Source organism: Arabidopsis lyrata, assembly GCF_000004255.2.
Source record: "Arabidopsis lyrata subsp. lyrata unplaced genomic scaffold ARALYscaffold_85, whole genome shotgun sequence".
In the NCBI taxonomy this organism is placed as follows: domain Eukaryota; kingdom Viridiplantae; phylum Streptophyta; class Magnoliopsida; order Brassicales; family Brassicaceae; genus Arabidopsis; species Arabidopsis lyrata.
The window spans coordinates 11,419-24,006 of record NW_003302490.1 but is presented as its reverse complement, the minus strand read 5'-3'; the positions used below and the strand labels follow the sequence as shown (position 1 = coordinate 24,006).

General features: G+C 34.3%; 2 protein-coding genes and 1 long non-coding RNA gene across 4 annotated transcripts; all 3 read left to right on the top strand.

Annotated features, from left to right (window-relative positions):
- The first annotated feature begins 818 nt into the window (after positions 1–818).
- Positions 819–2,719, top strand: LOC9299005 (UDP-xylose transporter 1). The gene is made up of 7 exons (XM_002862883.2): positions 819–1,034; positions 1,151–1,335; positions 1,420–1,487; positions 1,579–1,711; positions 1,794–1,955; positions 2,118–2,387; positions 2,474–2,719. Exons 1-7 carry the CDS (start codon positions 914–916, stop codon positions 2,561–2,563), a joined length of 1,029 nt encoding a protein of 342 aa, XP_002862929.1. The 5' UTR covers positions 819–913; the 3' UTR covers positions 2,564–2,719.
- Positions 2,720–5,554: 2,835 nt separating this feature from the next.
- On the top strand, positions 5,555–7,135 carry LOC9299004. 2 transcript variants are annotated; one of them, XR_002330443.1, is made up of 5 exons: positions 5,555–5,982; positions 6,185–6,249; positions 6,341–6,557; positions 6,704–6,797; positions 7,047–7,135. It is a non-coding gene; the product is annotated as an uncharacterized LOC9299004 (long non-coding RNA). The 2 variants fall into 2 exon arrangements; XR_002330442.1 differs by having other exon boundaries at positions 6,185–6,557.
- A 1,137-nt stretch (positions 7,136–8,272) lies between these two features.
- On the top strand, positions 8,273–9,210 carry LOC110226418. Its single transcript, XM_021018182.1, has 2 exons — positions 8,273–9,065; positions 9,176–9,210. Exons 1-2 carry the CDS (start codon positions 8,273–8,275, stop codon positions 9,208–9,210), a joined length of 828 nt encoding a protein of 275 aa, XP_020873841.1.
- Positions 9,211–12,588: the final 3,378 nt, after the last annotated feature.

The window sequence follows — 12,588 nt, the reverse complement described above, 5'->3', positions numbered from 1 at the left end:
GATTTTTTTTTTCTTTTTTATATAAAAAACATGTACTCTGTATATCAAATATTTTACCCTAATTATTGATATTGTGTGTGATTTATACATTTTGATTGAGCTTTTTTTAATGTTGTTTGTTACTTCCTCCATTTCACAATCTTAGATGTTTTAGAAAAAATATGCTTTCACTAAACAAAGAATAAACATGGTGTAATAGTGGTTATTTCATAATCCTTTTTGACTTCTGAAAAAGACAATAAGAAAACAAGACTTACCAGTTTCATGATTTATCTATTTCACCCAATTTCATAAATTGGGTATTTTATATTTGCTCTCAATAGATAACGTAAATGGTAGAGAAATTAAGGAGATGAGAAGGGTATTGGTTTGGACTTTGGAGTGAGTGTGAAGCTTTTACAATATTCAATATTATTTTTAATTTCTGTTTACAATATTTTCTCCAATAGAAAAAAGTATGAGAAATTCAGTTTCACCTTCCTTTTTGCTTTTAATTCAAGTCAATTGTTTGTCCACAGAAAACCATAATGTCTCCCCCTATTGGCTGTTCAATATCAGAGTCTTCTTTTTTATGGTTAAGAATTTGCTTTCATATATCATTAGTAGAAGCCTCTTATGAGGAAAAACATATATTAAGCAACATGATCATAGCTTTTTCTCATGTATCTTGTGTGTAGTTATATATATGATATAATTAAGAAAACATGAAATTAGGAAGAACAGAAGTTTGGTGTTAGACACCAACCATTTTTATACAAACAAAATAATAAAAAAACCTCATTATATCACCTTTGCATTTCATCACTCATCACATTCACAATTCTTCTCTCTCTCTCTCTCACACACATCAATATATATTTGTCTTTCTCTCTCTTCATTTGATAGATTTGAGAGGAGAGAGAGGGAGAAAAAAATGGGAGAGATGAAGAGTATGCAAATGGGTGTGATTGGAGCATTGTTTCTATCAGTTGCATCTTCTGTCTCCATTGTCATTTGCAACAAAGCTTTGATGACCAATCTTGGTTTCCCTTTTGGTAATTACTACTTTCCTCTTTATTACTTTGTGACAATATATGTTGTAAGATCTTTATCAAAAACCCGATTATTCGTCTTAGGATTGATCGTTTTTTTCGCTATGGTTTTGTTACAGCAACAACACTTACAAGTTGGCATTTGATGGTAACATATTGCACACTTCATGTGGCATATAAACTAAACTTCTTTGAGAATAAACCAATAGACGTGCGAACTGTTGTTCTCTTTGGCCTTCTCAATGGCATCTCCATTGGTCTCCTCAATCTCAGCCTCGGCTTCAATTCCATCGGCTTCTATCAAGTATATATATGTTCGACATACTTTTGATCCTTATTATGTAACATGTATATGATTGAAAAATTTGATGTTTGTCCATAATGGCAGATGACCAAACTTGCTATCATACCATTCACTGTTCTTTTAGAAACCCTCTTCTTCAACAAGAAGTTTAGGTGAACCAAACTTGCTATAAAACTATTTCGATATTTTCTACTGTTTACATATATAAATTATTTTTAAAAATGACATATTTTGGTTTTGCAGCCAGAAGATAAAGTTCTCTTTATTTTTGCTACTGGTTGGGGTTGGTATAGCATCAATCACAGATCTTCAGCTCAACTTTGTTGGCTCTGTTCTCTCTCTCCTTGCCATTGCCACAACTTGCGTCGGCCAAATTGTATGCTTTAAGTTTCATTAATCGATGTTTAATAGTTAACCCATAGTATGATTAATATGACTAATAAAATGTTGTGGTGAAGCTAACAAACACAATCCAGAAGAGACTGAACGTGACATCAACACAACTCCTATACCAATCGGCCCCGTTCCAAGCCGCTATACTCTTCGTCTCGGGTCCGTTTGTCGACAAATACCTCACTCGCCTCAATGTTTTCTCCTTCCATTACTCTCCCATCGTCGCGGTAATTTTACATCGTTAATTCTATTTATTGTCGATTGGTGTTAAAATATAATTAGAATCATAATGATGGATTAGTCCGGCCCATTTTGAGCTATGATTGTATCATAACATTCCTAGATGGGTACTAGAATTTTGTGAAATTTGACGATGATGAATCATGCAGGGGTTCATAACGTTGTCGTGTTTGATAGCGGTTTCGGTTAACTTCAGTACGTTTTTAGTGATTGGAAAGACATCTCCAGTGACATACCAAGTCTTGGGACATCTCAAAACGTGTTTGGTGCTCGCATTTGGTTACACTCTCCTCCACGATCCTTTCACTCCTCGTAACATCGCAGGAATCCTCATCGCGGTCCTCGGCATGCTTCTCTACTCCTACTTCTGCTCAGTTGCTTCTAAATCCAAACAAGCCTCCTCCGAGTCTACTTTTCTTGTACGTAACCACACAAAAATGAAAAGATAGAAGTAATGAGTCTTGAAAGTTTCTAAGTACTTTGGTTTTATTCCTTTTTTTGACAGGGGAAAGATAGAGATACGACGCCGCTTTTGGGTCAAGAAAAAGAGAACCATCATGAAGCCAAGAAATTAGACAAGCATTCTCCAGTGTGAATAATATAACTCTTTCTACATGTTTCGTCTCTATAATTCTGTCCCTTTTTTTGTTCATTCATTGATAATGTTTTTGTAATTGAGAAAACATTGAAATAGCCAGTGGGCATTTTCTCTTCTTTTTTATATTACATTACCTATTTCATTTTCCTCCTTTTTGGATATTACAAGGATAAAGTTATCTTCTCTCTAGTGGTTCTTTGGTTTATGTTAGTGTTTTTCAAATGATCAAATGATTTTTTTCTAGTAAGAAGATAGATTAAAATAGCATACTAAATAGAGTTTAAAATACAATTAATTTCAAACTGGTTTTTGACATTTCGGTGATTAATATGTGATTAGAAAGTTTTTGAGTTTATGGAAGAAAATGATGGGCGATTTCTAGGATACTAGGAACCATAAATTTCTAATAATTGAAATGCTTTATACTCTTTTTTCCTTTCCATAAATTTTTCAATAAAATATTATACTTCTTTATAATCTATATTTATATCTATGCATATTGACATATTGTTATATATTACATGTGCGTGATACGTCTAACGTCCCGAGAATTCATCCTCTGTTCACATGCTAGGCTTATGTGAATGATAAGAATATGATAGATGGTTCATTGAAGGTGGGTATGCAAAATACAATCCTCTGAATTTAAAAAATGGTAGATATAAGCTAATGATATAATTATCATTACATTGAAATTTTTGAAATCAATCTACAAATAATGGATGCGCCGAATTATTTTTTTTTTCTTTGTCTCCGTCCTTGTTCAGCAGGCCCGGCCCAGAGGACAAGCCTCTGAAGCCACTGATTCAGGCCTCAAAGTTTTGAGGGACTTTTCAAAAATAATTTTGTTCATACATATAGTTATAATCTGAATTGTTCTCTAAGACCTTTTAAAGAAATATTGTGGGCCTTTCCTATACAACTAGATACCTAAAAGCTGAAGTAAAAAAAAAAAAAAAAAACGATGCTGCATATATGTGAGTTTTTCTTACAAGTGAAAATCATAGGATTTAAGGTTAATTGTTAGTTTTGCTTTCGAATTTGTTGTTTTTTCCTTTCGTTTTTGTCAAATTAGTAAAATAGAGATGCAAATCTAATGATTTGTTAAATTCCAATTTTAAATGGATCGATTATTGTTCAAATGATTTGTTAAATTCCTTTGTTAAGCTATGAGACAAACACCGAAACACTTCCACCAAATTTCAAATCCGTTTGTATTAGAAAATTGTCACAGTTCAAAGTTTTATATAGTCATATATATCTTATAGCCACGAACAGAGAATACTTGATGTATCTTGATTTTTGGTTTGGTTTTGGACTTTGGTTAGAATTTAGAAACCTTTGATATCATGTATATTTGTTGGAAAAATTGCCCCTTTTCTTTTGGGCATAGTTTCCAGAGATTTGTTTTCGAAAAACATTGCCAAGTCATAACTTTTATCAAGATTTTGACAAAGTTGTCAAGCCCTTAGTCGACACTCAAGACCCCTGACATTAAAAGAGCCAGCGCTTTGTACATGCTATAAACCATATGTAGTGGAGTAAATGTGTCAAAAAACAACAGAACCATTATTTGATCATTTGGTGTATTGAGAGGATATGTGGAAAGTTGATTTGCTTAATTTCAAAGGAGTCTTAAAACCTACAGAGTCAATGGGAGGAAGAGAATTACCTTAGAGGGACATGTTCCGAGCAGCAGGTGCCCATTCCTCCACCAAAATGTCAAAACCAGCTACCGCCTCAGATGGTATGTCATCAAAAGAGGTCCAAATTCTGAGGTTCAGTTACAGAGATAAAAGTCTGGTCATCAAGTTGTAAGAAATATTTCAGAATGTAAGAAATATTTCATTTCTCTATTATGTGGTCGTATAGTCGTCGTCGGTTTTCTATCAGAATTGTTATTCCGTAATGTATAATTAGTAACCTAAACGAGTTTTCCGCTCATGGACAAGTGGCGAATATGCAAGAGCATACGCATTAAAGGCGAACGACAAATGTCACAGAATGGCGACATGCGTCGCATAACGGCGACAAGTCTCGCGGAACGGTGGCAAGTGTCGCATAAAGGCGACAAATGTCAAGGAGTCATGACAAGTGTCACGATTACGATGTGCATGCGCGACAAGTGTCGCGATCATGATGCGCATGCGTGACAAGTGTCGCAATTACGACATGTGTCGAATTCCTACGCTTCCACTTGTCACACATGCCTCCGGCTCTACTTTGATGGACGGTCGAGATCAATCCGGAGAAAACCCTAAAAGCGGATCTTGGTCCTCTCTCCACCTATAAATACAAACCTTTAGTCCATCATAAAGGAAGTTCCAAAATTTGCAACACTTAGAGAAAACGTTTGTAGGCCAGGGGAGAGAAACCGAAACTCCGACCTTAAGTTTAAAGCTTTAGTCTTCTATTCAGGAAACCGTTCAGGAAGACTTTTTCCGCTGCAATCACTACAAAAAAAGCTCACATTGATAGCACTGTTTTATAGCACGATTTTCGAAACTGCTATCGAAGATAAAGTTGTAATTTGGTTTTGATATTATAGCAGTGCATAAACGCTAAGATATAGTTTTAGTAAGCGGGAAACTTTTTTCACTTACTCCGCCAATTACTTAGCCAATTTTTCACTTTTTCGAGCTCTTTTCTTATTTTCTCCTTTTTCTTTTGTTCTATCTCTTTTCATTTCAACACTTGCTCGAAAACCCTCAAGCTTAACAATTCTGCCCTAAAATTTCTTATACACACTAACTCCATCATCTAGCCACAAATTAAACCCTCAAGCTTAACACTTCTGCCCTAAATTCATAGCCGCTAGCTGTGTAACTTACCGTCGGCCCTAATTTCAGATCTATTTTCCGGATAGAACTCTGATTGAAGGCATGTGTATCTTACTCAATTGATTTATTTCTTCTATTGTACTTATTTCTTTTGATTCGGTGTCGTGACAGTTCTATAAAGTTTCGATTTTGGTTTAACTGTGGGGAACGGAGATCTGTTAGGAGACAAGGTTTGATAGAATCGGCGAGGTTTCTGAGTTGTGCGAGTAGCGGACGTGTGATGAGGGAGCCGTCTATGCTTGTGAGGGAGGCTGCGGCGGAGCAGCTCGAGGAGAGGCAGAGCGATTGGGCTTATTTTAAGCCTAGACATTCACGGTCTTTGTCGGCGACTTTACAGCCTAGACATTCACGGTCTTTGTTGCAAACATCGTCTTTCTTCTCATTTGATTCATTGCCGCTATTAAATTCAGCCGCCGATTTTGGTGTTGATGGAGGAGAAGTTCCGTTTTGGTGTCGATTGAGGTTTAAGATTGGTCTAATTTGGTGCAGGAATAACCGAGAGAAGGCTTTGTACAATTGAGATGGAATCAAAACGATTGGTTTGGCGCAATTCCAGGAGCGTTGAAGGAGCTGCAAGTGAGTTCATTTTGAATTTTCAATCCTATTCTTGTTTAATATGTAGAAATTTGATTGGTAGAACGATGCCACAAAGTTCTTGTTCGAAAGGCGCTGGAAGTGATTACAAGTTTATAGATGGATGGAATTTGTATGCCTTGATTTCACGATATCTTTCAAATTGTTTCTAATCGTGCATGTTATTTGGTATTATGGATTGCAGATACTATAACTCACTTCCACCAATAACCAAGGTTTTACATGTTTCAGTTGATTGATAATGTGCATGTTGGTCTAAACGATTCTCTTTTACTTTGCATTCTTCTGTTGGATTGTGGCTTATGTGTTTTGTTTTCCTTGTTGTTCATTTTTTTTCCAGACCTTCATAAAAGGGATTTGACTGAATGGGAGGAAATTCAATGAAGATGTTGCAAATTACGTGTATGTTTGATTTTTGCAATCATATTGTTGAAAGTTTTCTTTGTTTTTATATCGTGTAAAGAGTTTATGCATATTGTGATAATTAGATATAAGTTAATAGATCTCAGATTGGCTGGCCTGCAACTGCTCATTGGGCTGTTTCAAAATAGACAAAGGTAAGTTTGTTTTCTTTCTTTTGACTTTGTAATTGAATTCGATGAGTGTCTCTACTTTTCCTATTTTTCTTCAACATCGTGACCCTTGACTGACTAAATATTTTTCCATGGAGCCGAGTGTTGATAATCAATTTGTGTATTTGCAGGAGTTAAAGTGAAGCCAAGAAAGTCGTTTACTCTTAAGGCTACTAAAGCAACAAGAATACGAAGACGTCACCTGTCCCATCTTAATATACATGGGTAAGTTTGTTACTTCTAAATTAGTACTTGTATAGTTCTTTTTGACTTGACTGATCTTTGGCTTATGCGACATTGGGGCATGAAATTAAATCTAGGGTAGTCAGACAAAAAATATCATCTTAGGTCACCACAACAATCACTCTTATGTATACTAGTATGTGAATTATCTAAACCAAGTTGACATAACATCTTCTACCTAATTTTCTTATCTGACAATATTTCTCACTTTTTATGTCAAATTATATGCAGCCAATGCAAGAAGATGAGCAAGCTTGGATGGGTTATATCTCAAGAAGTTAGTTTATCCTTATGATGTTAGTTTTATTTTGGTTAAGACTTAGGTATACTTTCAATGTTAATTAATATAATGATTGGTATGATGTTATGTAAACATTGTTCAAAATTTATGAAATATTAAAGTTTTTCTATCCAATTAAATAAATTCTAAAAACAGGATTCAAATATAAGAATTATATAAATCAAATTGTAAGAAAAAATTGGAAAAATTCATAAATTGTTATGAACAACTAAATAATGGCATTAAATTATTGCTATGAAAACGTAAATAATAACACTAATAAAGTGCTATTGTATATGAACATACTATAGAAGACAAAATTAATGCTATCGTAGGTGGGGCATCTACCATAGCTGCCGAGATCATAGCAGTTGTAATTTCGCTATGTATTACCTACGATAGCAGTTTTTCCGCGCTATCAATATACGTTTTTCTTGTAATGAATGAAAGGAGGTATTCCACTAACCCTCTTTATGTTTCTATTAAGTGATTAATTCAGATGTTTAAAGATCTTGGGGTTAATGTAAGTTTACACTTACATGTGGTATCAGAGACACAGATCTAAACATCTGTTTAATCCATTAAGTTTAATAGATCTATAGTTTTAAATATCATAAAGTAAGAGATCTGGAAGTAAAGAGCTTTTTCCATATCTGAATTATGATTATTTTATAGTTTATTTTGCAATTAGTATTATATGCATTTTTTAGAGTTTTTTCGAATTATGGTTTATCGAAGATTCCATTTTATGCATAATTGTTTTGTTCATTATTAGAACAAAAATCATTGTTTTATTTAGAAATGCATATTAAGGGTTTAGATATCACCACAGTGACTTTACCCTATTATGAATTTGCATATTCGATCTATTTATGTTATAATTAGTTACCCACAGGTAGACTATAAACATGAAATATGATTGAAAATTAATGAAGTGTATGTATCTGTGAAGCCTAAGCATATCCACAGATAACTTAGTCTAAGTAATTCAATACATCACTCATTAGCGTATTTAGAATATTATGACTTTAATGAATTTATGGTGACTACCCACAGGAGCGCCATAATTTCTTATTGTATTATTCAATTAATGTAATGTGTTGCTTATGTTTTAGAACTTCTTTAAAACTTGTTGTATCTCTAAATTGCAGCATTAATTCATGATGGCTTGTCATCCATGGTCTCAAATGTTCCGATCCTCAGTGGTACCAACTTCTCAGAATGGAAAGAGAAAGTTGAGTTCACATTAGGAGTACTGGACTTGGATTTGGCACTTCGTGAAGAGGAACCAAATCCAATAACGGAGGACAGTACTGAGGAAGAATGTATTTTCCATAAAGATTGGGAAAAATCGAACAGATTGAGCATTATGTTTTTAAGGATGACAATTGCTAATAACATCAAATCTTCCCTCACGGTTGCTGAAAAAGCTAAAGCTTATCTCGCGGTCATTGAAGAGAGGTTTAAGACTGCAGACAAATCCCTTGCTGGGAAACTTATGGCAGATCTTACAACCATGAAGTATGATGGCACAAGGTCTATGCATGAACATTGCATTGAAATGACCAACCTTGCGGCTAAGCTAAGGAATTTGGGAATGAGTGTGGATGATTCATTTCACGTCCAGTTTATCCTAAATTCCTTACCTCTTCAGTATGGACCATTTCAGATCAATTATAATGCTAGGGACGAAAGGTGGTCCAGTAATGAATTGAATATTAAGTTGGTCCAAGAGGAGACTAGGCTTGGTCGTGAAGGTATTAAAGTTGCCTATTATGTCCAAGAAGCTGGAATTAAAGCTGGGAAAAGGCATCAAGTAGGTCATAAAAGAGCACCACCCAGAAGTAATGATTCCACCAAAGCTAATGAGAAGAAAAAGGCAAAGAAAGATGACCGATGCAATTTTTGCAAAAAGGCTGGTCACTTTCAGAAAGATTGTCATAAAAGAAAAGAATGGTTCGAAAAGAAAGGTAACCTTATGGGTTCAGTAAGCTTTTTCGAATCAAATCTTACTAATGTTTCTTCTAAAACTTGGTGGATTGATAGTGGTGCTAATGTACATGTAACCAATTCCTTGCAGGGATTCCTTACGATCCAGAATATAAATCCAAGTGAAAACTACTTATTTATGGGAAACCGAGACAGAGTGCCAGTTGAAGCTATTGGCACTTATCGTCTCATTATGGATAGTGGATTTTGTTTAGATTTATTTCAAACATTGTATGTTCCATCTATTTCCCGTAATTTAGTTTCATTAAGTAAACTTGATTTAGCTGGTTTTAAATCGACTCAAGGAGATAGTTGTTTCAATTTATTTCTGAACTCTAATCGAATTGGTTCTGGAATAGTAGTTGATGATCTTTATATGTTAATTTTGGCTGATCAACATTTTGAAACACATCTCACCCTGCAAGATAAAAGTGGACTTAAACGTAAAACATGTGGAAAAGATTCGTATTACTTGTGGCATAAAAGACTCGGACACATTTCAAGTGAAAGAATTAAAAGATTGGTAAAAGATGGAGTCATTCCGAATGTTGATTTGGTAAAATCAACAATAAAAATAGAAAAATATAAGTTTTGGGAGAGAAATGAAGATGGAAAACTGTATTGGAAAAAACAGTTAGAATTTCAGTAAACACTAGATATACATTCCCTCCATTTCAAAATATAAGATATTTTAACTAATAGCATGCAGATTAAAAAATATTCAATTTTAAAAAATTTTATTTGAACTTCTATTAAGTTTTGTACTTAATTTTAATATGACCCGAAAGAATAAGTTATTATAGGATGTTAATTATTATTCTTATTATCGACTTAACTCTATAATTTTAGATTATGTCTCACTCAGTCATTGGCTCTCGAAAAAAAAAAAAAAAAGTCATATAGGATTATTGTTAAGGGATGTTGTGACCCACAACATCCCTTAAAAATATTTTATTGTGAAGAAAATCAAATAAATAAACATATATATCACAAAAAAAAAACTCTTGGAGCTTGATCACATTCACATACAGAAACTACTTATACTAAGTTGACTATTTCAATACGATTTGAGAGTGAAAAAAATTGGCTAAAGAAAGTGAAACCAATCCAAAAAGTTATGTAGAAAACAAGTTAAGACAAAATAGTAATTGTGAAAAATAAGCATTCGAGTTGATTGAGAAATTTGTAAGAACGTATCACAGTATCGTTGGCCAAAATTGTAGTAATTTGTAGGAACAAGTCATCATCATATAAATTTGTTTAAAACACAAATATGATGAAGATTGAAGACCATTTCTCTTTTTTTTGTTAATCTCCGATTTTTTCGCTAGGCGCTAGGCCCAATCCGAGCATCAAACATTGAGAAGTGACCTCAAACAAACAGGAGCGGACCACAGTCAAAAGCGAAAAATGTTTTTTAAAAGCTAGGAAAGAATGCAATGAATCTTCGAAATGAAGACCATTTCTCATTTATTAATTTTTCTTTTTTTCCTTTTTTGTTATTCGTAACTTGCAAGTCTCACAACCACTAGTTTTAAGGGAAAGTTTCATTACCAATTATCTTTGTAGGTCCATAACATTAAAATGTTATACATATACTATTCATGGAAAAATAAAACAACATGGACAACGTATGCCTGAAGCCTGATTGTTGAAGAAGGAAGTAGTGTAGAGATTTCTGAAAGCCAGAAAGTGGTTTGGGCCTCGATGAGTTTGGTTTGGGCCACATTTAAAAGAAAATTACATTTAGAGATAGTGGTGAGAGATAGGGAGGGAACCAACCATTGTATTCACCTCCTTTATTTGTAGCCAATGATTGTGCCATATCACATAATACTTAAACAAAATTAAAAAATTAAACAAACAAATAAAACAAAATTAAAAAATAAAATCATTAACAAAAAGATTGATTTAGTTAACGCCGTCGTCTCTTTGTCGTTTGTGTTAGCATTAATAAGTTAGGGTTTCGATTGTAGGTTCATTAAAATTTATACGAAGCTTCCACGGCCATTGAAATTTGTAGGTTCATTAAAATTTCTAATGAATATTTGCAACCTTTTGCTGAAATTTGTCTGGATGAACACAAAGTGTTGCTTTCCTGTAAGCTCACTTTACGGCTGCTGAAGGTATGACTTCTGTTAATGGTAAAGGTTGCCACTGTCGTTGCTTTTGGGACCGAGGATCTAGTTCATAACACACAAAAACAAAAACAAAAACTTGATTTTGAGAAAGCTCTTATTTTCTAACTTTGTTCTCTACGTTGTTCGGTTAGGAAACGTTACGTATTGTAGTGTTGAGAGTAATACTCTTATACCACTTCAAACTGAGAAGCAATTATATGAAAAGATCTGGAGAATTGTGATCCTAGAAGATGAAGATCATAAAATTGCCATGGAAACCGTTGTCGCCGTCTTTTCCAGATCTTCACGTTTCTTCAAACGATGACGACGTATCAATGGCCGTGGAGGCTTCGTATAAATTTTAATGAACCTACAAATCGAAACCCTAACTTATTAATGCTAACACAAACGATGAAGAGACAACGGCGTTAACTAAATCAATCTTTTTGTTAATGATTTTATTTTTTAATTTTATTTTTCTGTTTGTTTAATTTTTTAGTTTTATTTAAGTATTATATGACATGGCACAATCATTGGTTACAAGCAAATGAGGTAAATACAATGGTTCACTCTAGAGATGAACCCAAGAATGGTTCCAGGGAGGGTTAAGATGAATCTGAACAGGAAGGGAAAAGATATCATGAAGAAGAAGAAGACGAGAGTTCCCTGCAATTTCTGCGAATTCTCCAGCAGCAGGTAGATCTCACCGTAATCACAAACTTCGATTCTTATGTTTCTGGATTAGCGATTACTGGGCTTTGTTGGATCTCGACATGATTAGAATAATCACGAATGATTTTTTAGTAAACTCGATATGTAAATTTTCGCCAATAGTATACGCTTTAAGCTTAAGACCGTCTTTAACCTTTTTCCAGATACGGATTTGACCAAAGTCTACAGGATCAAGAGCAAGGATACGAAATAAGTGGTATGTATGTAATATCTGCACTGTCCTTCGCTTGGCAACAATTTTTCTCATCATCATATGAATTTCTAAGTATAAGCTGCCTCTATGTTCTGCTTCAGCTCGGAACAAGTCATGAGTCTGCGATCCCTGATCCAGGAGGAGAAGGTAGAGACGACGATGGAGCTGCACTGAGAGCAAGACTACAAGTCATGCGAGAGCCAGCGCACTGGAAGACCAACCAGAGGAACTATCAGGGACTTCCTCTCTATTATTGAATGCTGTCACATTTTGTTTGACTATATTCCAGATAAGATATGCCACTAGACCAAGTTGAAGCAAACAGGTAAGGTTTTTAACTCATAAATTAGCTAGTTCAGTTAGATTTACCCTTTCCAGTCTACTACCATGATTTTGCAGAAGAAGATAAGCTGAGGATGTTGCTACGAGTATTCCAGTTCCCTCTACTAGCAGTAAACG